Below are 27,651 nucleotides of genomic sequence, written 5' to 3'. Positions count from 1 at the left end.
TCCTCTGAAGGCCTCCTGGATGAGGTGACCAGCTCTCTGTGCCCCTGGGCAGAAGTTCCCAGACTGGGAGCCACATCCAGCTCTGTCATGGCGACAGATGACCCTGTTTGCCCGTGGCTTCGTTTTAAAGCAGATTTTTGTGCGGGCCTTCTGCCCTTTGTTCGTGAGTCAGAGAAAGGCTCTGGCTGTCCTTTCCCTTGTGTGTCACAACACCGCCCGGAGCCTCACAGCCCAGTCTCCAGGTGCACTCGCACCCTGGAGGCTGTCTTAGGTCTTCTCTGGTCTCAGTTACTGGTTTTTTTTAAAGTTGTTTTCTTCAGTTGTTGTTGATGGACCTTTATTTTTATTTATTTATATGCGGTGCTGAGAATTGAACCTAAAGCCTCACACATGGTAGGCAAGTGCTCTATCACTGAGCCACAACTCCAGCCAAGGTTGATTATTTTAAAGAAAAACAAGTGTGAATATCAAAGTGGAAAGTTCAAATTTTAGATTTTAGTCTTGAACTATTTTTTCCAAAAAAAGATTTACACATCTCCTTTGAACATAAATTTGTATCACTGAATTTGTAAAATCAAACTCCCAAAGAGTAACTCCAGCACTTATAAGCCATAGTAGAGGAAAATACTTAAGAATTCCATTGGTACAGTCCCTCAAAATGTTAAATAAGATTAGGATTTAATTTGTAGATCATAAGATACAGTAACAGCCACATGCAGAGACCCTCACAAACTTTATGAGTGATATTAAAATTTCTGGTAAATACTTCACTGTCTTATAAAACTTCAGTTAATTTAGAAAAGGGTGTTACAACAGGAAGTAAAAGATATATTTTCCTACACACCTTGGAAAACTAAAAATTCAAATGCTGATGGTTTTTTCCATGGGTGAACTGAATTGTACAATTCATACACTTATAGAAAAAATAGGTGATCATTTTTATGATTCACATATAAAAGAAAAATAAACTTTATGATACAATTTGATAGACTACTTCATACAAAAGTTTGTTCACATACAATTATGCAATTTCTGCAACACACAAATCCTCCTCGTGTGTACAAAGTCACGAGAGGCCTGTGGCTTCACCTGAAGCAGAACAGGAACCACTCAGGGTCACGACTGAGCCACTCAATCAGTAGGAAAGAGACTGTAAATTCATGGAGGACTCTTCACCAACAAGGTCAACGAGGTCAAAGGGGCTGCAGGACGCCCACAGGAGGTGGCTGTAGGTCTCCACACGCTGCTCCTGGCACACAGCACGGGAGCCACACGGCCACCTCAGAGGGCTTGTGCCACAACTGGAACAAGCTGTGCCGCCCGGGCTGACCTCCTTGGCAACGCTCTTGCGGACGCAGACCCGTTCACACACTAACAAGACACCTGAGGGAGGAGGGCCAGGAGCCAGCCCTCAGGACCGCCCAGTACAACTCCACACACGACCCTCTGCGCAGTAACTGAAGACTCGGGAAGCACACGCAACATTGCATTAAGTGGACAACAAAACACAAACCAGGTTTAAAAAAATTCGTAACTTTCGTTTAAAAAACAATTTCCAAAAAAAGTGATAACATCAAAAAACGTTTGGTATTGGCATATCCTCTAAGTCTCCTGGATGTGGCTTCTCCCGAGGCCCCTGCTTCTGGTACACGGTGCACAGGCCTATGCGCAGGAAAAGGAGGACGCCACTGCCTCCCACAGAAGGCCTCTTCCTATGGGGTGGGGTCTGCTCGTGCTGACCACAGGGCAAGCACAGGGTGAAGCGTGAGGAAAGCAAAGTGTCCCTGTGGCAATCCACATCAGACGAGGACCTCAACGGCCACACTGAAATCTCCCGTGTCCGTTTGTAAACTTCAAGGGCCAGAAACACAAGCAGAAGTTAACAAGGCCAATAAAATCACCTCATAAAGAAGTCTATGCAATCACGAAGAGGAAGAAAAATAACCCAGTCGTCGACACGTACCTAAGGATACAGGCTCTGATCCACCCTTTTCAGCTGGAAATTTAAAATATAATTTGATGATTTTCAGACCTCAGTCTATGTATAAAGTGCCCATCAGAAAGTTCAAGGTGACCCTTCATTTGGGGCCGATGCAGTAAGTCCTGACTCAAAAACGAAAATAAAGGACATTTCCTGGGTGCCGACATCACTTACCTGCATGAGAATTCTGGTACAGGACTAGACAGCTACAGAGAAAGAGAGATCAGGTTTGCAAAAAAACCTCTCACAAAGGTGTTCTGAAGAGCATTTATAACCAACAAGGGGTCCAGCCGGGAGGAGGGACACATGGCCGCCCACCCTCAACATGCTGGCCTTTCAGGGCTCAGATGCGCGGGCTGAAGACGATGCTGCGCACAGTCCACCTTCTCAGCCAGCTGCAACTCGGGGGCAAGGATTTCCTAGCTTTCTTTCCATTTTCACACCAAAGGTGACTTTTCGTCACTGAAATTCTCCGCGTTCACCTTCGCGATGTCAAGTTGATACTGTACACCATCTTCTGGATTTTCTCTTCATTCTTTAGGATGTTGGCCTTCACGGCACAGATCTTGTCTTGCTGGTCCTTAATCATCTGCTCCAGCTCGGCCAGCTCGACCTTCAGGGGCTCCACAGCACAGTCGGTGACACTGAGGGAACACGACCAGTGCACATCAGGCCCCCCTCGTTTTAAATCTGCTTCATAATTAAACCGCCAGAGACGGCACGAGTCTACCACATCCAAAGAGGAAGGGCGAAACCTAGATCTCAGACACTGATGACAGGAAGGCGAGCCACTCAAGTCTGGGCAAAGCTATTTCTCATTCCCACAACCCCTGCACACCGAAAGTGAAGGCAAACAGGAGATTATTAGGAGGCCAATCTTTCAAGAGGGATTGAAATCCTCAAATTATATATACGACAGGGTCCCAGGGTCAGCCAAGAGGTGCACAGCAATGTCCCCGTGGACATTAAGGACCACCACCTAGACCAGCCCCTTCTGCCAGAGGACAGGAGGTCTTGCCACAGGCCAGCAGGGCCTCCTGGCACCAGTGGGAGTCTTTGCAACTTTCCTGACACAGTGACAGGAGACCTCTCAGCTGCTGGGCTAAATAATGGTGTATGGGATCCAAAATATACTTGGGAAAGTTGAAGTCAAAACTAACCTTCCCTTTATAGCCTGTTGTTGGGGTTTTTTGGGTTTTTTAAAAATATTTTTAAATTGTAAATGGACAGGATATCTTTATTTTATTTTTATGTGGTGCTGAGGATTGAATCCAGACCAAGGCAAGTGCGCTACCACTGAGCTACAGCCTTAGCCCCTGTTTTTTTTTTTTTTTTCCCCTCCCTGTACCCGGGATTGAACCCAGGGCCCCTTACCAATGAGCCACATCCCCAGCGCGTTTTATTTTTTATTTTTTTATTTTTTTGAGACAGGGTCTCCACTAAGTTGCTTGGCCTAGCTTTGAACTTGCATCACTCCTGCCTCAGCCTCCTGAGCTGCTGGGTTTATAGGTGTGCACCAACACACCCAGCCCCTTAGGTTTTTAAAACATAAATTACAAACTAAAATATACAACAAAGAAGAGCGATAGTCGTTGTTTTTTTGTTTTTTGTTTTTTTTTTCACCATAAAGCAAAATCAGGTTTTGTAAGGAAGAACTGTCAAGACTGGTATTTTCAATCCCTTAAATCAAAATGTAAGTGCTGACCAGCAGCCATGCTGGAACAGGTACCAAGATGTTCATGCAAGGACATGAACATAGGACATCAAACACTTCCCTAAAATGGGTTTCTTTTTTGGGGGGTGGGCAGGTACTGAACCTCAGGGGGACTGAACTCAGGGGCACTCAACCACTGAGCCACATCCCCAGCCTATTTTGCATTTTATTTAGAGACAGGGTCTCACTGAGTTGCTTAGCACCTCACTTTTGCTGAGGCTGGCTTTGAACTCTCAATCCTCCTGTCTCAGCCTCCAGAGCTGCTGGGATTACAGGCGTGCACCTGGCTATTATACTTCTTTTAAAGTCACTACTTTACATGGGCTCTTCAGCATTTCTTTTAGAGTAAAGCATTAAAATACTTTGACACTGTAAGCAGTTACACTACTTTGATAAGACACATGAGGCAAAAGGGATCCAACTGCCAAGTTCCTTATAGTTTTTAACGTGCGAATCTATCTCGTGTGTGATCATGAACTCCCTGTCTTTTCTAATTGTTAAAAGAAATGTGTGCTGTGGTGAATGAATAAGAAATACCAGTTTTCCCTTGGGGTAGAGGGTTTAAAAAGATAATTGAGAGGCAGTGGTTTGGGGAAATTTCTCCAGGGCCTGCGCACACTACAGTCCCTCATCAATGCCCACTCTACCCCTTTGTCATCAGGCCTCTGCTCCTTTTCCATACTGCTTCCCACCTCTGTTCCTTCTGCAGGCCCCTCCCCTCCTCTGCTCCTTCTGCAGGTCCCTCCCACCTCTGTTCCTTCTGCAGGTCCCACCCCTCCTCTGCTCTTCTGCAGGTCCAGCCCCTCCTCTGCTTTTCTGCAGGCCCCGCCTCTCCTCTGCTCTTCTACAGACCCCGCCCCACCTCTGCTCCTTCTGCAGGCCCCTCCCCTCCTCTGCTCCTTCTGCAGGCTCTTCTCCACCCCTGCTCCTTCTGCAGGTCTCCCCACCTCTGCTCTTCTGCAGGCCCTGCCCCACCCCTGCTCCTTCTGCAGGTCCCCCCACCTCTGCTCCTTCTGCAGGCCCCGCCCCTCCTCTGCTCCTTCTGCAGGCCCCACCTCTCCTCTGCTCTTCTGCAGACCCCACCCCACCTCTGCTCCTTCTGCAGGCCCCGCCTCTCCTCTGCTCTTCTGCAGACCCCGCCCCACCTCTGCTCCTTCTGCAGGCCCCGCCTCTCCTCTGCTCTTCTGCAGACCCCGCCCCACCTCTGCTCCTTCTGCAAGGCCTCTGCATGCTGCTTGTTCTCCATGTGCCACAGCTGCAGCTCATTCTGCATGGCGTCCACATCTTCCTGGATGTAGTCCATAATCTTCCCCAGAGGAAGTGCACTCTTACACAAGGTCTGAATGGACACTCGGAGCTTCTCAATCTCCTTGGAAACAATATCCTTCTCCTTCTTCCATGATGACTCAAAGACAAAGGATTTCTCCTACAGGTAGGGAAGCCAGGAAGAGAAAGAAGCATCCTAAGTCATAGAAAGGAGGGTCTGCTAGGCACAACACCACAGGGCTGGACAGAAAGGCACAGCGTGGCGACCACACTGGCTGGGGACATGGTGGCACTCCTAGAACATGGGGAGCAACAGAGCCTGACAGGGTAGATGTGAGGCATCAGGCTCCATGGGAGCACCCACACCTTCCCTTCTCAAAGGAACACGGGTCTGTCTGCACCTGTCAATCTGTGTGAGGGACACATTTCTACACCACTGACTTTAGTTCCTAAGTGACTAGAACATTACTGAAGGTACTGTTGCAAGAGCTTAGTGACAAGGATGATTTCCCCAAAGGACTGACAGAGAGGAGATGCAACTTTGCAATACCCCACGAACCATCCCAAATGACTCCAAAATCCAGCTCTCCAAGAGGAAGAAGAAAGAGAAACAGGTGACACAGTAGCAAAGATGGAGGGTCAGGGAGCGCATGGTCAGCAGCACCGTGCAGGCAGAGGGTCAGTCTTATTCAGGCTGATGGCTGGCTGCTCTGAGTCACAGTCCCGGGGCCCTGGTGGGTGCTGCTGGGCAAGGGCAGGGCTTGGACAGCAGCAGGCAAAGAAGGTGGGTACACAGCGATGAGCGGAGAACTTCATTCAATCAATGCCAGGGCTTCTTAAGACTTTGACAAGCAATGTTTAGATTCTCCTCATACAGTTTTTATTACAGATATCAACTGATCCATGTTGATAAGGATTGTTGTTTCTTTTTCTCTTATTGGGGGGGAGGGGGTCCTTTTTATTGTCTTTTTTGGAACTAGGGATCAAACCCAGGGCTTTGTGAATGAGAGGCAAGTGCTTTGCCGTAGAGCAACATTCTGGCCTGAGGTACATTGATAAGATGTAAGACTGATAACCACTTTGGCTCAGGAGTCTCTCCTGGAAAACGCACGCTGTTTCTCTGGGAAGCCTCATCACTGACTTGTACTCAGTGAGCCAATGCTACCTGACCTTTTCAGAGTTCATGCCCTCAGCACATGAGGTGAGCAAAGGATCTGCCGATCGGGACCCAGCCCTCCACCCACAGGCGTGGCGAGTGCAAGGAAGGCCCCAGCAGACTCTTTTTATTTTGCGGAGGTGGGGGAGTACCAAGGATTGAACTCAGGGGCCCTTGACCACTGACCACATCCCCAGCCCTATTTTGTATTTGATTTTGAGACAGGGTCTCACTGAGTTGCTTAGCACCTCGCTTTTGCTGAGGCTGGCTTTGAACTCCCTAGCCTTCTGCCTTAGCCTCCCGAGTTGCTGGGATTGCAGGTGTGTGCTACCGCACCCAGCCTGAACATACTCCTGACACACAGAAAACGCTAAATAAAACAACAGGTAGAACTCGTGGAACTAAGCTGCAAGTTCTGCAAGGTTGCAAGATACAAGATAAACACACAAACATCAACGACTTTTCTCTCTACTGGCAATGAACACATGGCCAGTGAAATTTAAAATATGCCATTTACAGTTGCTCAATAAGAGAAATGTTTGGGTGTAAGTCTAGCAAGTCACATATGGAACTTGAATACCTAAAACTAAACAATGCAGATACAAGGAACCAAAGGAGATTCGAATAAGTGCAGAGACCATGTGCATGGATTCTAAGAGTCAATACAGTAAAACGTCAATTCTTCCCAAATGGACACAAGGTTAATGCAAATCCTATCAAAACTTCAGCCAAAGACTTTTAATAGACAAGATCACCCAAAAATTTACACAAAAGGCAACAGAACTAAAATAGCTAAAACATTCTGAAAAAGAATGAAGATAGAGAATCAGTATATTCACTTTTAAGACTTTTTAGATAGCTACTCTAATTGACAGAGGGATAGAATGTATTCAATGGAACAGAAAATCCAAAAGTAGATAGATCCACACAAATATGCCCAAGAGATCTTTAACAAAGGTGCCACGTGATTGCATGGAAGAAAGGTAGGTTCTCTCCACATGGTGCAGAAGCAATCAGACATCCACAGGCAACACCAGACAAACCAAATCAACCCCATCCCAAACCTTAACAAAACTTACCTCAAAACAGATCATGCACTTAAAACACTAAACCAACTTTTAAGAAAAAACCTAAGAGAATGCCTTGGGGATAGAGGGCAGAAAGTTCCTAAAATTCAATACCATAAGTATGACCTGTTTAGGGAAAATAGATAAAAAATACTTTGTCAATTTAAAATATTATCTCTAAAAAAATGTTGCAAAATAATTGCAAATCACAGTCCTAAAAGGATGTGTCTGATACCTGGAATACGCAAAGAACTCTCAAAACTCAACAGCAAGAAGGCAAACAAACCAGCTAGCAGATGGGCAATGCCAGGTGTTCCACTGAAGAGCACGTGCAGACAGCGCCAACACCCTGAGCACCTTCAGAATCACCAGCCGCTGAGCAAATGCAAGTTCAGGCAAGTGAGACCACACCACCTCCTCAATGGCTAAGGTCAAGAAGGGACACCACCAGATGCTGGTCGGGAGAGCCGGACACTCACACGTGCTGCTGGGAATGTGAAACAACACACCCCCTCTGGAGAGCAGAGGGATGCAGCTGCCGAGCGCTCCAGCAGCCGTCCTCCAGGTGTCTCCCAGCACCGCGAGACCTTCTGCACACGACGCTTACAGGCCCTCCACTCAGCGCAGGCCCCACAGGGGGTCAAGTGAAGTGTGGGGCACTCACACCATGGACGACCACAAGAGGAAGGAATGCAGACAACTGTCAGCGGGACCCTTGAAGGCTCACGCGAGCGAGCAGCTGCACGGACCAGACCACAGACTCTCAACAGCCTGGCAGGGCCCGGGCTGAGGGCAGGGGGAGGTGGCAGGCTCTCTCCTGGCTGCGAGGGACTCTGCAGTCTTGCTGTGTGTTACCACAGGGCGCCGCCCTCTTCGCCTTCCAGCTGCGGAGGACTCTGTTGCACCCTCAAAACAAAATGCTCACTTTAAAACAGAGGCCAGTCATACAGGCACCTTTCAGTTAAAATGCCAGCTGGCATCAAGGCCTTCACTACCATGACACACACCTCCTGAGGAGGCGCACTCCCGGACTCCACGGACAAACTAAAAAGTCTATTAAGACCGCTCGCCATGACGATGCCTTGGACACTGTCGGCACACCTGCAGGCCCTCAGGGCCGCCCTCGGGACCTGCATGACCGTCTTGCAGAGCCACACCCTACGACACAGAAAGACAGCTGATCTGGGCAAGCTCCCCCAACTACTGGTCACCCTGTCAAAGCCTTCACATTTCTGTGTCACAGAACCAAGCACAATTCAGGGACATTGAAGTTAATAATCTTTATTTTAAGATGTAAGAATTTTAAAACAAGATATACGTGGGTTGGGATTATGACAGGTGGTGAGACTTTTTTTATTATCCTAAAGGCACTGGATTGCATTGCTACAGAACGTTAAAATTCTGGAAACTTCTAAGCTTTCATATGGATGAGCGTGGTAGGATGGAGGGGGACAAATTAAGCAGTGACTACTTGCGTTCACACACACACAGCCCCCCAAGGACAGACTGGTTCTTGTGTAGCTCACATAGGTCTATCAGCAACTTTCTACATAAACTGACCTGTTTTAAAGGATTTTTAATATGTACAGTAAAATTTGAGAATCTACAACCATACTCACCACACAGTAATTAAGTCATAGGAAATATTAATTTTTGGAAACAGCAAAAATACTGAAAATCTATCATTACACAAAATACAACCTACACCAACCTGGAACGCAGCAGGTTTGTGGGCACAGGATGAGAAGTCAGGTCCTGCAGTCTGGGGCCTGGGGCCAACCCAGCCACAACACCTCCCAACTTTATGGTCTTGGGAGCCTGACTCAATCTCCATGCTTCAACTGCCTCTTGATAAAATGGAAATGATATCCCACAAGTAAGGTTAAGTGGGGTGATATAAAATAAGCAGATCATGGGCTGGGGAGATGGCTTAGTTGGTAGAGTGCTTGCCTAGCAAGCATAAGACCCTGGGTTCGATCCCCAGCAACACAGAAAAAAACAACTACAACAACAATTCAGTGTCTCACACACAGAAAACCATCCACAGACGTTACTATTACCATCAGCTTATCCCCAGGAGGAAGCTGCAGGCCGCAGTGGAAGTCTGGGCAGCTTTCTCAACTCTCACAAGCCCGCCAGCTACACAGGCCTCATCAGGCATGTCCGGAGTAATACGGTACATGTTGAAAAAAAAAATTAGATATACCACCAACCTCAACCAACAAGCTGTATGTCCAGGTCCAGGTGGACAAGTTCTTTCATTAAAACACAATTTTTCACTGGGCAAGTAGGCAACTCACCCAGTCACCCACTCAGGAGGCTGAGGCAGGAGGATCCCAAGTTTGAGGACAGCCTCAGCAACTTAGTGAAGCTCTGTTTCAAAATAAATTAAAAAAAAAAAAAAAAAAAAAAAAAAAAAAAAAAAAAAACCTGTAATGAAGTGGGTGGGAGGTAGGGGTGGGGATGGAGTCCAGTGTAAAACCCCTGCATTTAATCCCTACTATTACAAAAAATAATTGACCTTTCTTAGTGACATATTCCCTTCCCTTTCTCCATTTTAAAACAATACATAACCCAGCTATGAACACCTAAACCCTTTTCCTTACCGAAAGGTTTGTGATCCTGAGCTCTGAGAAAATCTGCCATGAACCATTCAGAACCACCCACAATCCATGTATGTTTCACAGGGACACGGACCCACCCTCCTGGCTCCTGCATCCTTTTTGTGCAGACTGGAGGCTACTTTCTCAGCCACCTCTGGCAGGAAGGACTCTAGCAAGGGTACCAAGCAATCAGCTGAGCACTGCATACATCACCATGCACACACTGCACACACCACCATGCTGGCCACTGCACGCCACACCCTGCACACATCACCATGCACACACCGGCACGCACATACACTGCACGTACCACCATGCACATACTGCACGCACCACCGTGCTGGCCACTGCACGCGACACCATGCACACACGTGCACATACCATCACGCACACACCAGCGCGCACATACACTGCACACACCAACATGCACACACACTGCACACACCACCATGCACACACTGCACGCACATCCATGAATTATCTTTAGAAAATGATTTCAAGATTTTCTTCTGGTGATCAATTATGTACTTATAAAACTTAATACTATTTCCATTTTTCACACCCACACTTGTCCCCAGAAATGTGGACCATTGTTTTAAGAATTTTAAATTTACAATCATGTATAAGTCTTACAAAGAAAAATGATCCAACTTAAGAGATCTGTTTCAACTGCAGTGCTTCAAGAGAAGAAAAGTACTAACTTAAGAACGATGTCTTATGAGCTGGCCCTTAGTATTGCCGGAAGTCTTTCTCACAAGCAGGAGGTGGTCACAAAGGAGGCCGGGCCTCTGCACTGCCCCCACTCCTCCACTGCATTTGACCAGTAGGCAACCAGAGCTCTACCTTACATTACGCAAAGCCAGTAAACAAAAGCACGATTAACTGGGGGCAGAGGGTAATAAATCAGAGAGCACTGGCTTTAAACAGCACACTCACCCTTGACCCCAGGAACTGATTTATACGCAGCCTGTCAAGAGTTCACACACTTCATAAACAGGAAAACCTTCATTCAAGTTACAAAAGAAAAGTTGGGGCCAACAGAACAATCATCCTGTGTCCTGTTCATCCAAAAGTGCCCCGCCATCAAATGCCTTTGTAAACCAGACATTTACCTCTGACACAGGTCACGAGGGACCCTCCAACACAGGAACAAAATGGTCCCTAAACAAACACTTCCACCTTTCAAAGCACATACAGAAAAGCACATCAAACACATACGTTCAGTTTAACACAACAATGAAGTGGTGGCTGCAGCCTTCCCCTGAGCTAAGGACGCACACCACGAGCTCTTCCTGAAACCCCACGTGGACCCCTGCCCCATCCCACAGCATGAGCACAGGGTCTGCTCAGGGGCCCTGGTACAGACCCTGCACCTGCTGCACGTGGAGTCATGAGCAGAGCTCCTGCCTCCACCTCTTTTCTTCAACATTTTGTTTCTGAATCAACCATGCTTGGCGGATTTTGTTCATTGTACTGCAGAACAGTCCTCCATTATGGGAATGAAATGCCATGAGTTATTCACCCAGTCTCCTGCTGATGGACATCTGGGTTACTTTTCATCTAGGGTTATTAAACAAACACGCCTCTGAATGATCTTGCGTGAGTCCCAACACGAGCACACGACTCGCTCTGGTCGCAAGGGGAAGCAGCACTGCCGGTCAAAGGCAGGCGCTGCTCGCGACAGTGCCACACGACTCTCCAAGATGGCTTTGGAATCCACCTCCAGCATCACTGAGCCAACACCTCGCTTCTGCATGTATTAAGGAGCCTCGGCCTCCATCCTACATCACCTCTGCAACCTGACAACTATGGGTCGCAACCACTGAACTATTTCAAGGGCAGTCGGCAGGACACTGCCATTTGGTGTCCAGAACATGCTGTTAATATGGACGTTGCAGAAGACGGACAGAATGAGTGTACTGCCAGACTGGGGCCGAACCCAGGCGGAGCAGCATCCCACCCTATCTCTAGAACTTACGTCCATACAACATGGACAAGATGACTTTGGGCCTCACTTCCTGACTCGCTTAGGGATTACCGTAAGCATTAAATGGAGTGATGTGTGCTATTCCTTGGTTGCTAAGCACTCTGCAGTTGTCAGTATTACTGTCATCCATTATGTCCTCTACAGCTGTAAAGAACCAACAGTAAACCTCCCCAGAAGAACAACGCACACAGAGTAAAGGGTTAAACATGAGCTACCTCTACAAACATGTCATCCTTCAGAAGTGAGCGAGTGACCTCTTGTAACTGTGTGAGAAGAGCAGTGAGCAAGCACAAGGTCAGAGCACAAGACAGCTTCAGATCAGCCCTTCTGATGGGCCTGTGAAACTGAGATACTTTTAAGAATCATCTTCTAGATGAAGGGTGGCAGAATAGGCTAGTCTGAAATGTAGCACTTCGGCAGGATTACCCCGAGCCAAAGGCACCTAACAGCAGGTACGGGCAAAGAGGGGGCACACTCCTGTAACGAGGCTGAAGCAGGAGGACCAGGAGTTCAAGGCCAGCCTGGGCAATGCAGCAGGTGCTCAGCAACTTAGCAAGGCTCTGCCTCGAAATAGAAAAACAAGGGCTGGGGTGTGCTCAGTGACAAAGCACACCTGGGTTCAACGCCCAACCCCAAAACAAAAGGCACAGGTGCAGGCCAGGCACGCTGACCACCCCATTTCTTTCCAGGAGGGAGATAAACCCCCACACAGAAGGCCCTCCCTGTTCCAGAAGGAAGAAGCAATCTTGTCACCGGAAAGGCAAGTGTCCAGGCCAAGGGGTCTGTGTGGGCCAACCCGGTTCCAACAGCAGCAATCTTCCTCCTGTGCCCAGGCTCGGCCTCCACCTGTGTGGCCAGGTGTGGGTGTCAGCGTACCTGCTTCCTGCAGTCCTCCTGTCCCTATGGGGCACCCCGGCGTGTGAAAGCTCTGTGTGCTTCTCTCCTAGTCCTGATCAGCACTCTGCTCACCTGCATCCCGCGGGATCGATCACGTGACACCACGGGGGACACTGGGGAAAGGAGTCTCACGCCCAGCAAGAGCCCTGAGACAGGGCAGCGCACTCTACTCCAGACCAAGCCCTAAGGGCAAGTACGAGTCGGCACTGGTGCCCACACACGCTGAGCTCCCAGGGTCAGGCCTGCAAGCTGTAACTGAGAAGCACCTGAGGCAGTGGCCAAGGGAGGCCAGTGTACCCAGCCTCAGGTGCCACCAAACCTTGCAGCACCAGGTCGCTTCTCAGACTTCAACAGCTCTTGCTCAGGAAAAAATGAAGGGTCCCAAATGAATTTACAAATATCACCTTGATTCTAAGATCTCTTAACACACACACAAAACAGCCTGAAAACTCTAGGTCAATTCCACTGAATGCAGATACCATGCTCTAGTTTAAAGTCTGTGTGAGCAAGTTTTACCACTATGGATACAACTGGACGACATGAAGCTGAGTGAAAGGACCAGGCCACCAGAGACAAGCAGCAGCCTTCCCACTGTGGGACTGAGCAGCGAGACTCAGAGGCAGAGAGCCGGTGAGGCTACAGAGGCCGGGCCGTGGGGAGAGGCCGGCAAGGGGAGCAAACGGCGGTTCATAATTGTGTTAATAATCTCAAAATTGCCAAAAGTAAACTTCAAATGTTCTCACAGCAAAACGTAAGTATGTGAAGTGAGGGGTATAATCATTCCACATCACGTTCATGAATCACAACATCACTGTGCCTCATACATATGTACAATTATAAATGATGGAATCAGAATTCTAAGTTAGCAGATAAAACACACGTTCAATGGCATAACAACAGGCGACAAAGCAAAGACGCACTAGGGCTGGGAGAGCAACTCAGCAAGAGGAGCTGACACGTGAAACAGCGGGGACCTCAGCGACAAGAAAACAGAGCTGCGCAAAGCCGGAAGTCAGCCCAGAAAGACAGAGTAACAAACTCCTGGAAAAAGAGATCTGAGAAAGCAGAGGGGGCAATGCTGCTACTGATGGGGCAGACCAACCCCCGTGCGGGTGGTGCTGAGCAGACGTCCGTGGGGAGCTGTGTTGAGCACGCAGCAGGCAACAGCCAGGGCCGAGCGCGGGCAGGTGAGTCCACAGGAGCAGAAGGGCAGCGCTCTGAGCGCCCCAGGCAGAGGGAGGCTGCCACTCCTTTACCAAGGTCCTCCAAGGAAGAGGAAGCGAGGTCCTCCAAGAAGAGGAAGCCGCGGGCTCACCTTGCGAAAGGACCCACCTGCAACAAGTGTCTCACAGTGGGTCAAAAGACAGCGCAGCTGGTCCACACCAAGGATGCAGGGGCAGTCAGAGTCACGAAAGCCATGAATACCACTCAGTGAGTCAAGAAGAAATGCAGCAGGCTGGCCTCAACCCAGGCAGGAAAAGTGTTCCACACCCATTCACAACACAGCCCACAACGGGGAACAGAGAACTTCCTCACTCTGTCCAGTTCCCCAAGGCTACAACAAAAATACCAGAAGGGTGAATTCCAGAAGCGTTCTCGTTAAGAACCGTCGCTGTCACCTGCCTGCTGTCAGCAGTGAGACAACAAGCGATGGACCACAGGTCTGAGCCTGGAAAGGGCGCAGGTCAGGGGGACTCTGGAGGCCCAACAGCCTGGGTTCCAAACCTGGCCATGCCACTCACCACTCCTGGCGCCTCAGGCAAGGTCCCTACCTCTAAGGCCCCAATTTTGAAACTGGCTAAGTTCGGCTCCCAGACTCACTATTGCCTGCACTGCTGCCCGGGGGCTCGCAGAGCAGAGCAGAGCCTGGCACGCAGCACTCCAAGTGCCTTGCTGCTCTCACAGCTCAGAAAGCACCAAAGAACCCACTCACTTCAATCCGCTTACCAAGGACTCAGCTGGGTACAAACAGCATTTCAACCCCCAGCGACAAACCCTTAGAAAGCAATTTTAAAACATGCAGTATCAACAACAGCACAAAAACAATTGAGTCCCCAGACGTACACCTGACCCAAGACATAACCAAGCTCTAGAAAAGACTGTTCAGCGTCTACTGGAAGGCATCATGATCAGGAACAAGCCACCAAAAATCCCAGAAGGCCCTCAGGGCACTGCGCAAGCGGTCACAGCATTCCCCCGAACATGCCGTAGGACGCCACAAGGAGCAAGAAACGGGCACGCTGCCAGGTGCCAGGCCCCGCTCGGAGCCACAGCACTGAAAGCAGGCTGTGCCAGGAGTCCCTGGGCAGTGGGCACTGGTCTGCAGGCGGGGCCCGCTGCTGTTCGTAGAACCCATGAGTGAAGAGTGGCTTTCATGCTTACAAACAGTCCAAAGAGTACTTTAGAGTGATACTTTGTGACACAGAAAAGCATATAAAATCCCTGTTTCCGTGTCCATAAGTCAACAGTGCTTTACTGGCAGCCAGCACACACTCATTTACATCTAGCTGCTCTGCCCGATGCCACAGCGTGGACAGGGCTGGAGCGTCCCCCGAGGCTGCGTGTGTTGACACGTAGTTCCCACTGTGCGCTATCAGAAGGCAGGAAACTCCGCCCCACCACAGAGCTCAGGAGTGATGAGGGCTGGACAGGCCCCTGGAGCAGAGCCCCAGGGACAGACTCCCAGGGGCTCTGGAAGGAGGGAGGGAGAGCTCTGGCCAAGTGCTGCCCTGCACCTCCTCACCGCCCTGCCAGCGAGCAGCCAGCACAGATGCAGCGCCTCAGCCTTGGGTGAGGCTCAGGACCAAGCAAACCTCTTTCCTTCTGCTGTACCCACCTGTGACCCTGTCAACATGCCACAAGGCAGCTGTGTAGGGGCGGCAGACAGCGAGCGAGCGCTCTCGCCACGGAAAGTCACTGCCCGACCCGTCAAAGAAGAGTGACAGCCTCTGGTGCAGAAGCAGGAAGACCCCGTGCCTCTGGAGCTTCCTTACATGGCGGAGGCCACACTGCCCCTCGGCGCGGAGAGAAGCACAGACGGGCTGCAGCCGCAGCCGCACCTGACCTCACCTACAGCAGGACCGGCGGCTCCAGGGCAGGAGCGCGCAGCACCACACCAGGCCTCCCATTTTCAGAGAACGCACGTCCTCCTGACCTGGGAACAGAGGGTCTGCAGGAAGATTTCTTGACTAAGGTGCAAAGCACATCAGCCAGCAGAGACTGGGAAGTTTGACTGATTAACTTTAAGAACTCAGCCATCAAAAGATTCCAGAGTGAAGAAAAATCTTTGAAACAAAAGCTCTCACGTGGCTTTCCTTCCTACCATCCCTAGTAGACGTAGATAACCACGATAACCTAGATAACCACGTAAGCAACTTTTCAAGAATTCAATTCTATGTTTAATCAGTCTTAATGCTCAATTTTAATTCACTTCATCTGTACCAATGCTGCCCAAAAGAAATGAATGAGATACCACATTTATTTGATTTATATATTTATATACTTTAACATAATTTCCCTAAAATAGTAACTTTGTTTATTCCAGTTTATCCAAAATATTGTTTTAATGTATAATCAAGATAAAATGCCTGGCGAGCCCTTTTGTACTCTTCTTTTCCCAGGTCTCTTGAGTGTGCTGGGTACTCACACTCCGGTACCCATCATGTGGACCAGTCACTTGAGGGTCCCGTGCCATGGCTGACAGCCGTGAGGGGACAGGTCTGCTGTGTGTCTCTCCCGAGGCAAGATCTGGGGCTCCTCTTTGATCCTTTTGGCTCTCCGAGCTAGAGATGCACTATGTCTTCCAAGGAACTTTCCTAATAAGCATCCAAGACCACAGTGTTTAGAGACCTCTCAGGACCTGGTTGTGCCCTCCACCATGTGGACAGGAGGTCACCAGCTGCGAGGATGAGAATCCTGGGTCGCACTCCAGGCAAGTCTGCCTGGGTGATTTTGAAGAAGCCTGGCTTTGGGGGTCCTCTGCCATGTGGGACAGTCATAGGACTACTGTTCTGTTTGTTTTTAAAACAACAACATGGCCTATACTGTGCGCTCCCTTTCCACCTGGAGCGTGAAAGTCCCTTTCAAGGGCAGACTCACTCTTCATGACAAGTGCCAAATCACCTCTAAAGAAACATACCTTTTTAAAGAGACCTCAAGAAACTAGAAGGGAGGCCCGCAGAGCTGAGGAAGGGTGCGGGGGAGGGCAGGCAGGGGGGGCCCTGGGGAGTGAGGTGACAGAATGCTAATACCTGCAGGTCCCACGCCTCACAGAGAATCCCACTGTACTATATCATCAAAGCGTGTGGCCACAGTCACCATCAAAGTCACAAGAGGTGCCAAGTCTGAGCAAGGGAGACGCACCCTCGGGGTGTCTGCATCTCTGAGCCGCCTTCTATACTCTCCTTTCTAATGTTTTAGCAACAGCATGATCCTCACTGGGTGCCTTCTGCAGTCTTCCTACTCTGCAGACCAAAGATCTCAGCCAGGGCGGCCCCACCCCATCCTTCCTGGGGACCACCCCTGAGCCCAGGGCCTCGGCTTCCTGGCTGCCCTCCAGAACCCTCCCACATCCCGCACTGGCTTCGCCTGCTGTCCAGGACCCGTTTGCCTAACTCGGGTGAGTTCTGACCCATGCCAGCTGCGTTCCTCCCTGGGGCCAGCATGGCCCCCATGCCCTTTCAGCAGAAGTCCACACCACATGGCGCTTCAACGGCTGCCACAGCCATCGGACCCAAGGTTCCGTGCAGAACAGAGCAGGGTACTGAGGGACTTAAGGCCAGGAATGACCTCTGGCCACAAAGGCCTAAATCCAGATGGGAATTTCACACTGGCTTTGAGTAAAACAATCTGTGCATCACGAGAGCACTCACTGAGCAGCCGTCATAAACAGAGGACACTGATGAGCCACAGCGCTCCGCGTGTCCAGGCAAGAGACATCTGGCCAGGGGTCGCTCCCCGGTGCTGTCTCTCCAGGTGAGGCACTGAGCCTCCAGAGGCCCCTTCTTGTCTACAGTGTGCCCATGGACGTGCCTAGAATTCTTTTAGTGATAGTTCTGGGGTCTAATTTCTACAAGACAAGGTTCTGGTGGCAATTTAATTTTAGAGCCAAATTGAAAATCCCCAGAGATCTGACCTGGGAACATAAAACTATCACCTTATTCCCCAAAAAACTAACAGACCTTCCCTACGCCATCACAATTAAAACCCATGTCCTCGTTCCCCAGCCGCGGTGAGCCTCTTCCCAGTGGAGAAGGACCACAGCATAAGGCCCCTTTTATTTCCTTCGCAGAAATTTCAGTGGAAACAACATTCCTTGCCGACAAAAAATTCCAGTAATACGAAGACCACACATAAACCAAGCCCAACGGGAACCCCCTTGTGAGGTGCAGGGCTCTGGTGGAGGGGAGATCCTGAAGGGCTTCTGGCCAGGGGGCTACCACTTCTACGGTGAAATCCCACCACCTAGCGGCCAGAGTAAGAAATACCTGACCATCTAAAATAGATGACCAAGTAGCCAGAGTAGAATCCCATGGAGGCACCGGCTCAGGCCTCTGCCATGGGGTCTTCAAACGACCCAACCATCTGCGGGGTCACTTTAGCCACCAGAGGCCTTCACCCAGTGCTGCTTCATGACAGCTCCTCAACCCTCCACCAGCATCTGCCGCACCCTGTATTCCAGCACACCTTGCGGGGACTGTCCTTCAGAAGGGCAGCGAGACGCATCCGCACAGCTCCAAAGCCTTGCGCCCTTTTCACTGGGAAGTGGCCTGTGTGACCTCCAGCACGCCCAGAACAGGGCGCGGCTCACACAGCCCGGTGGGCAGAGGAGAGGAAGGCAGAGGAGAGTGCAGTCCAGGAGCTACACCCGCGACAGGAGGGGGCCTGGGAGAGAAGCAGCCCAAGGGAGGCTTCAAAACGAAGCCTCCAAAGGGGAAGGAAGAGCACCTGGCATTCACCTTCCACAGGAACAGACTGAACGGAGCGAGAAACCCAAGTCAGGAGGCTGAGGAACCCGGAGTGAGGAGCCCTGAGACGTCAAAGCACGCTGCCAGCCTCTGTGACCACACCAGCCACCACTCCAGGGACAGCACGCTGCCAGCCTCTGTGACATCACCAGCCACCACTCCAGGGACAGCACGCTGCCAGCCTCTGTGACATCACCAGCCACCACTCCAGGGACAGCACGCTGCCAGCTTCTGTGACCACACCAGCCACCACTCCAGGGACAGCACGCTGCCAGCCTCTGTGACCACACCAGCCACCACTCCAGGGACAGCACACTGCCAGCCTCTGTGACATCACCAGCCACCACTCCAGGGACAGCACACTGCCAGCCTCTGTGACCACACCAGCCAGCACTCCAGGGACAGCACGCTGCCAGCCTCTGTGACATCACCAGCCACCACTCCAGGGACAGCACGCTGCCAGCCTCTGTGACCACACCAGCCACCACTCCAGAGACAGCACACTGCCAGCCTCTGTGACACCAGCCACCACTCCAGGGACAGCACACTGCCAGCCTCTGTGACACCAGCCACAACTCCAGGCACCTTTTTGCAAAACTTCAGAACAAGAACTTTTACAGCATAAGAAACACCACAGTATAACTGCTCTTGGTTGTTTTTCAAAAACTTCTTCATAAAACTGAACAGGGGGAAATGCTGTCAGAACCCCAATATCTCACTATTAATAAAGTTCACACTTCTTCCTCTTGAAAAGAGAGCACAAAAGCCAAGACAATGGAGAAGACGCTCCCAGCCTCCCCCCCCCTGTTCATCCTACGTTTTACTCAAGTCCATGAGCACAATAAAAAATGGCGTTTCTTCCTAAGTAACTTCAAAGACAGGCTGGAGACATGACCAGATTACAAATATGTATTTCCTTAGGGTTAGAAAAAGTTGCCGCCAAAAAATAAAAAGTCATGGGAAAAAGGGCACCCCTGACTCACATCCACCCACGACCTGAGCTGCCACAGGGGCAGAAGCAACTAACGGGGGGAGGGTCGGGGAGGGACGCATGTCTGGACCCCAGGGGTGCGATGCAGCCATGCCCCCCCAGGACACGTCCTCATAGACACGACAGGCCTGCCTGTGAAATCAACGGCGCCGAGTCCAGGGCTCAAAATGTGCCCAGAAAGAGAAATGTGTCACAAGGTGCTCCAACACATTTATAAAAACTGATCAAGAACTAGGCCACAAAGAAGCCTTATCAATGCCACGTGATCGATACCATCAACAGACGTTTTAAAAGCTGACACTGGAAAGCCAGAAACGGACCTCCTAGCCACACACATGCTAACAGAGGCATGATACCAAGGTACGCAACACTAAAATTCAAAATTGTTGACATTCAACACCAATTTAATACTCACGGAATTTAAAAAGCAAGGGTAGAGCACACTAGGAGAGGCACAGTCTTAAAGTACTTACATCAGGGGGACAAAGACTAAAACTCAATGAGCCGACTGTTTGACTCAAGCAGCTAGAAAAAGTAAACAGCCAAAAGAATGAAAAGGAAAACAGAGAAGTTAATGGATGAAAACAAAAGCAAATATCCACAAAACCAAGGTCCGCTCTTCGCTGGATAACGTTTATTTTCCCTTCAAAATCTCATTGAGAAATAAAAAGACTGAATATTTTTGGAAGAAAAGGGAAAGAACCACTTCAGGTAGGATCAGAAGGTTGTACTTCCACTGTCCCATGACACAACTGTGAAATACAGGTGAAATAAAGGTTCCCAGAGACACACTTCGGAAGGCGCGGCTGGTGGACAAGTCTGCTCTCTGAGAGCCTCTTGCCAGGTTGCAGCCCGTGCGGGAGAGATGTGCGGGCTGCAGAAACCCTGGCGTGGCCAGACAGGAGGCCACTGACCCGAGCGCCTCACAAATACCAGGTCTGAGCACGTGGCACATTAAGAAAATCCAACCGTTCTAGTGCTGGCGATGGAGTTCCTGATTGCTAGCAAAGTCGGCGGATTCCTGAACCAGGGAGCTCTCCCTCAGGGTTTCCTCTGCGACAAAGTTCTGAGCAGAACAGTCTCAGTGGAAATGGTTTACACAACTTTCAATAAACATCCTGAAGAGGGGCTCCAGTACCTCCCTCTTCCTTTCCTGCTGGCTGGAACACCATCGGACAGCTGCAGCTGGACTGGCCGGTCGTCTTGTCCCTGAGGCGCCCTACAGGATGGAGGCTGTGCATGTGAGGGAGGCCGAAGGCAGCCAGGCCCTGCCACCTGGATCATGGCCCCAGAACCTGACCCGCCAGACAGCACTCCTTCCACGTCCTTGAAGACATCCTTGTTTCAGAGCTTTCTTTCGCTTGAGGTAGATCTAATCTTGAATGAGTCAAATATTACTTACCAAAATGAACTCGAGAAGAAAGGAAAACGGAATATAACCACTAAGAAGTTGATGTGGTAAAAACAGACCAGAACAGCTCGAGAGAACAGAAAAGCTACTCCAGTACTAGGAAAAGATGAGAAGCGAGAGGCTAGCAAGGGACGCGGAAGGAGGGGCCAGCAGAGAGAAGCACCAGAGGAGGCCGCTGTCCACGCGGAGGGGGCACGTCAGGACAGCGACCAGTGGCATCGAGAGCTTCTGACAACCTAGTTAGATGAGGAATGAGGAGGACACCGGATGCAGCCCCGAGCAGGTCTGCTGACCTGGGAAGGCGGGGGACAGAGGAGCAGAGGCGAGACCTCGCCAGGGGAAGGGCGGCACACGGGGAAACTCTGAGCAAGGGCGGCAGCAGCACTGGAGCTGAAGGTTCCCACAGTCCCCACCTGAGCCCCCCAGGCCGTTCCTCATTCACACCGAGGACAGGAGGGTGGGAGAGAAGTGGGGGGCGGCTAGAGCCTTTTCCAGAATTAAAACCTCAGCACCAATACCAAGGCAGTGCAGAGCAGAGACACAGGGAAGAGCCCTGGGTCACAGGCAGCCTGGGGACCAGGTCTACCTGCAGCATGAAACAGCAATTCAAAAACAAAACACAACACTGGAAGGAAAGCATTCAAACTACCTTTGTAGCCAGAACAAGAGATGCCGAAGGCCAGATGCAGACCTGCATGGTGTTTAAAACGGGGCTGGGCACAGCCAGTTTCAGCCCCCTGGGGGGCTGAAATGGGAGGATCACAAGTTCAAAGCCAGCCTGGAGAGCAGAGTGAGAGGACAGGAAGGAAAGGAGAGAGGGTAGGAGGGCAGGAAGACTGGTTTCCACACTAAAGCAGAAACGTGTTTAAACAAGAAGCCAAGGGACGCTAGCCCAGGGACATCCTGGGAGGGCACTGGTGACACCTGAGACAGAGATTTGATTCCATGACATGTATTATACGTATAACCGTGACACAGGCCTTGTGCAGAGAGGACACCTTGGATATTAGAAAACACATCCACACTGGTGTCAGTCAGCTTTCTCATGGACGTGACTGTGAGAACCAACCAGAACAATGCACAGGGAAAGCTCAAGTTGGCTCTCGGCCTCAGAAGTTCAGCCCATGGTGAGCCAACTCCACAGCTCTGGGCCCTGTGGGAAAGGCATAAGGGTGTGGAGGAGGGAAGTGCTCAGGACATGGCAGCAGGAAGCAGAGAGCCCCGCTCACCAGGGAGCAGATGTAAACCCCCAAGGCAGCCCCCAGTCCCCACCTCCTCCGCCACACCCACCTGCCCTTAGGCCCTCTGGGATGAGCACTCATGACCTGACAGGTTTGCCCTTGTGCAGGAGTGCTCAAGTGCTCCATCTCAGGGTGAGCTTTGGACCACCCCACATCCAGAACACAACAGCCAGGAACAAAAGACAAACACAGAAAGAAAGGCAAACAGGTGAGCTCTGACACCACCCGCAGGGCCAGGCCACAGCCCGGGGGCTCCAAGGGAGTTTTCTCTTTGCAGAGGTGAAGCACCAAAACACACTTCGGCACTTCGTCCAGTTACTCACTGCAGGAGAAGCAGGCACACCTGGCCACCCTGACTTCACTGAGGCTGCGGCAAAAGGTGCCCACAGGATGTGACACCTCTACGCTCCACCTGGGAGTCAGGGGCCCTGCATGAAGCATCATCTCTAGACCATGTCGGGGTGACTGTCAGAACAGAGGGAACAGACACAGGAACTCAGCAGAGAACACGTGAGTGTCACTAAGAAACAAAGACTTGCTCTCCCAACCCTCAATCGGCACAAAACAAAAAAAAAAAATTAAGTGAAAAAATCCAACAAACAATGCTGGAACATTTGGATATTATACAACAATAAATGAATGAACTTTGAACCACACCCTACACTCCATACAAAAAGACACAAACAGGGGTATGGGGAAGGAATGACAGTAGAGTGAAACAGACATTAATACCTCCTGTGCTCGTATGACTGCAATAAGTGATCCTGCAATATGTACCATCAGAAAAATGAGATGACACTCCACTTCTGCATGATCTATCAAAATGTATAAATGCATCCTACTGCCATGTACAACTAATTAGAACGAATAAAACTTTAAAATGTTTTTAAAAAATACAAAACTTCTAGAAGAAAATGTTAAGACAAACTCCCATGACTGAGGGTCAGACCCCAAAAGACAAACACACAAGAGACAAATGGACATATCTGGCAGCATCCAAGTGTAACAGTGCTGCTCCTTAAGAAACACACTTTGAAACAGTCCCACTTATGGATTTTTTAATTTACTTTCTCGAACTTGGCTGGAGAAAGAAGCGAGAGCCTGCACCAATGTCCTGGGGTGTGGACCCTGCATCTTCTTCCAGCAGCTGCAATGTTTCTGGTCTACTTCTAGTCTTGGGTCCACTTTGAGTTGATTTTTGTGTAGGAGGCAAGCAGTTTCATTCTATCTCTGGATACGCAGTTGCCCCAGCACCACTTGTTAAAAAGGCTATCTTGTCTCCAACATGTATTTTTGGCCAATGTGTCAAGGATCAGATGACTGCATCTACATGGGTTTGTCTCTGTCTCTTCTGTTCCATTGGTCTTCATGTATAAAGAACTTTAAAAACTTTGTACCAAAAAACAACCCAACCAATAAATAGGCAAATGAACTAAAAAGAGACATTTCTCAAAAGAAGCAATACGAATACATGAAAAGATATTCAATATCCTTAGCAATCAGAGAAATGCAAACTAAAACTACACTGAGATTTCATCTTGCTCCAGTCAGAATGGCAATCATCAAGAATACAAATAATAATAAATGTCGGCAAGGATGTGGGGAAAAGGTTCCCTGAGCATTATTGGCGGGACTGCAAATTAGTACAAGCACTCTAGAGAGCAGTATGGCGACCCCTCAGAAGACTAGGAATGGAGCCACTAGGAAGCACTGAAGCCAGTCTTGAAGATCAGGGTGCTGTCCTCATTCCTCTGGTGTCAGAGACTGAACACCCGAGAAACACTGAGGAAACAAGACATTTTTTCGAGAGGCAGAACAGAGAGAGAGAAGAGACAGTGCCTGGAGAGGAGGGGTCCAGAGCTGGTGCCCGAGGCAGTGGGGTGTCTTGCCCCTTAGAGAGTTCAGGTTTCCTTTCTTCTCATGCCCACCGAGCAAAAGGCAGGGCGAGAGCCTCCCGGGGGTGCCATCCTCCCTCCCCAGAGGCTGCAGGTCGGCAGGCTTGGGAAGTGCAGTCTGCCCATTTCCCTTTCTTTGATGATCAGTTACCCATCTCACCACAGGACCAGATATCGCACTCCTTGGTAAAGAACTGAGATCAGCATACTGTAAGGAATCCAGCCACCACCTGTCAATCTGCACTCCGCCCGCCTCTCCCGTTACAGGAATTTCCGGCTTCCCCATCACCTGTCAGTCTGCATTCTGCCCGCCTCTTACGTTACAGGAATTTCCGGCTTACACTGTCTCCATCTTCCTGCCTCCCACGTTACCTCCTAACATGCTATTGGTTCCTCCGAGCCCACGAGATTCCAATATCTGGGAAAGGCCACGAGCCATCTTTCTCTTTTCTTCCCTTCTTTTCCCCCAAGCGGACTTGAATCGTCCGCATAAAATAAAGTTCCTTGTGTGAGATCTCATGTCTGCGGAGCGTTTTTCTAGGAGCTATCAACGAGCCACAACTGCCCCTAACACATACTATAGTGATACATGGATAGCACGTTTACAGCAGCAGATCCACAACAGCCAAGTCGTTGAACCTGCCCATCAACAGAAAACGGGAAGAAGAAAATGTGGTACACATTCACAGGGGAGTTCTGCTCAGTCACAGAGAAGAATGGAATTACGGCACCTGCGGTAAATGGATGGAACTGGAGAACATCATGCAACGTAAAATGAGCCAGAAAGACAGGGTTGAATGTTTTCTCTCATATGTGAGAGAAATAAGGAATTTTAAAAAGGAGGCTCTCATGAAAACAGAAGTGAGAACAATGGAGGAAAGAAGGGGACTGAGGGTGAGGGGGCAGAGACAGGAAAGGGCAGGAACTTCAGGGGAAGGTGCTCACTTTCCACGGCCCGGATGACTGCGTCACCATGAGTTCCACTCTGTATGTGACTGCAAACACCAACTAAGAAACGACCAGGAAGAAGAAGGAAGCCAAGAGAGCAGAGAGGCAGAGGAGGGGGAGGAGGAGGAAAGGGGAGGTGCTAGGGGTTGAGACAGCGGGTGATGTCATACACTTGCAAATGTACTAATAAAAACATTTTCTAAAAACACTGTCAAGGAGAAGTCAAGTCACAAACTGGAAGAAAATTTATCTGATAAAGAACTTATATCCAGAATACATAAATTTAGAACTTTCAGAGCTCAATAAGAAACAAACACCCTAATTAATACTGTGTGAAAAACTTGGACACTTTACCAAGGAAGATTCAAGTCAGCAATAAGCACATGAAAAGACTGCAGCATCATAAGCCACTAAGGAAATGCAAATTATAACCATGAAAAATTCAAGACTGACCATACAAGTGAAGACACAGAGGAACTGTGTAAGGTACGAAGCTGCTCCCCCGCCCTTTCCGACGCAGCCTTTTCCCCGCCTCCCAACCACTTGTCAGTCTGTGAACATCCTAGCTAGCTGCTGCTGGTTCATCAGTCAGCTTGCAAGCGTCCTTCTCCGATATTGGTCCCCTGTTAGCCTGGCAGGATTCAATGGCTTTATTGTAGCTACCCCGCCATCTTTCCTCATCCTTCTCTCTCTCCTGCTCACTTTCTCTATCCTCCTGGCTTTCACACTCTCTCTAGCGTGCGCCCTTTCTCGTTCCCTTTCTTTTCCTCTCATTTTCTCTCTTACCCTGCAGGGAGACACTCTGCTTGCTTAATAAACTCCCTTAGGTGATTTCCCGTGTCCGGCGTGGTTTCCGTGGGATTCCTTACACTGGTGCCGAGACTCGGGATGGGTCCTTCCACTGTCTCTTAAGCAAGTGGAACCCCATCTGAGCCCCAGTGCCTCCGGACACAGCCCCACCTTCCATTCTGCCCGGATCTGCATTCATCACCGGTATTCAAATTGGCGAGTCCTCTAGGCCGGTTCCCCTAGGGACCCTGGAGGCGGCTGAGGGGTGGGGGTGTCTTATCTGCTGGGTGGATTCCTGATTTTGTGGTGGAGATTTTCTCTCAGGGTTGAGGCTCATCTCACACTCGTACTCGAAAACCCTGATATCAGGTCCTCAACTCTTCTCGGCTTTTGCCTGGCCCCACATTGATGTTTGTGTGACGACACAATCGATGTGCTGCCTTCTCGTCTCCAGTCGACTACTCTGTGGCCTCGGGAAGCCAGGGTACAGACTCGGCTGTATCAGCCTCCACCATGGGATCTAGGTCCTCCATTCCGGCAGATTCAACCCCTCGCCTGACTCCCGGCTTATATTTGGCCACAGTACACTTTAGATAATCAATCCAAAAAGGCCACGTACGCCCTGGTCACAGACTCAGCTGTATCAGTCTCCACCATGGGACCTGGGTCCTCCAATCTGGCAGATTCACCCCTGGGAACCCTTCGCCTTACCCCGGCTTAAAGCCATCAAAATTCCTGTTTGCTTAATAAACTCCCTTATGTGATTTCCTGTGCCCGGCGTGGTTTTCGTGGGATTCCTTACAAACTGGAACTCACACACGTCCAGAGGAATCTAAAGTGGGGTCGTCACCTGGGAAGATAGGTGGGCAGTTTCTTAAAAAGCACACCTGCATGCACCCTAGACACCACAGTCTCACCCCAAGGCATCGACACGGGAGAACAGAGGCACTGATCCCCAGAAATGCCCACAGCAGCTCTGTGTGTCCACACTAGAAGCAGCCCATTGTCACCAACCCACACACAGACCAAGACGCTGGCACCCCCTACAGAGGAGTCCTGACTGCCCAGCAATAACAGGAACTAACTGTGGATCCATGCTGAGACGGGGGTAAGCGGGAGGGTAGTCATGCTGATTAAGAGAAGCCGGAACCCCCAGAGAACACATTATATGATTCTCTTTACACACAGTCCAAGGACAGGCAAACCAGCATAGCAACAAAAAGCAGGGGGCTAGGAGTGAGGTGGGAGGTGGGACATTCCCACCCGCCTCCTCTGAACTCGGCGCCCCTGGGAGAGTAACCTGCAGCAGCCCTTGGAAGAGCCCAGCAGTGACACCTGGCAGGTCTGCACATGGGCTCAGCCCCTAAAGCCAGTGTCAGTCAGCAAACCACTGCCCAAGGCCGAGCCCTGTCTTTCCAATGGTCCTACGGAACACAGCCACCAACGTTCACCTCCACGGTGGCTGCTTTCACACCCCTCGGGCTGTGCAGCAGCTGCCAGAGACATGGACACATTGTTTAGAACAGCAATGGCTGAGAAACCTACATGTGCACTGAGAAGGAATCAGTACACAAATCAAGGAGCACAGTCTTCAGTTAGTGAACACAAGGATCCACAGGCACACGCTACCGAGGAAATCCACCTGCACAACGTACCAGCAAGAGCGAGCGCTCACACAGAACGCACCTCACAGGGAAGAAGGGGGCACGCCAAGGTCGGCTGCGGGCGCCTCAAGAGAA

General features: G+C 50.1%; 1 protein-coding gene across 7 annotated transcripts in view; it reads right to left on the bottom strand.

The window, feature by feature from the left end:
- Positions 1-475: 475 nt before the first annotated feature.
- The window catches only part of Traf3ip1 (TRAF3 interacting protein 1), a 64,327-nt gene continuing 37,151 nt past the window's right edge, over positions 476-27,651 (bottom strand). For all 7 annotated transcript variants that reach the window (XM_047545183.1, XM_047545184.1, XM_047545186.1 and 4 more), the window contains 2 exons: positions 4,898-5,121; positions 476-2,625 (listed from right to left, as the gene is read on the bottom strand). In XM_047545183.1, coding sequence (XP_047401139.1) covers positions 2,460-2,625; positions 4,898-5,121 — 390 coding nt within the window. In that variant the 3' untranslated portion in view covers positions 476-2,459. The remainder of the gene's footprint in view (positions 2,626-4,897; positions 5,122-27,651) is intronic.

Source organism: Sciurus carolinensis, chromosome 3 (genome assembly GCF_902686445.1).
Source record: "Sciurus carolinensis chromosome 3, mSciCar1.2, whole genome shotgun sequence".
NCBI classification, from domain to species: Eukaryota; Metazoa; Chordata; class Mammalia; order Rodentia; family Sciuridae; genus Sciurus; species Sciurus carolinensis.
This window is presented reverse-complemented; position numbering and strand designations above follow the sequence as displayed.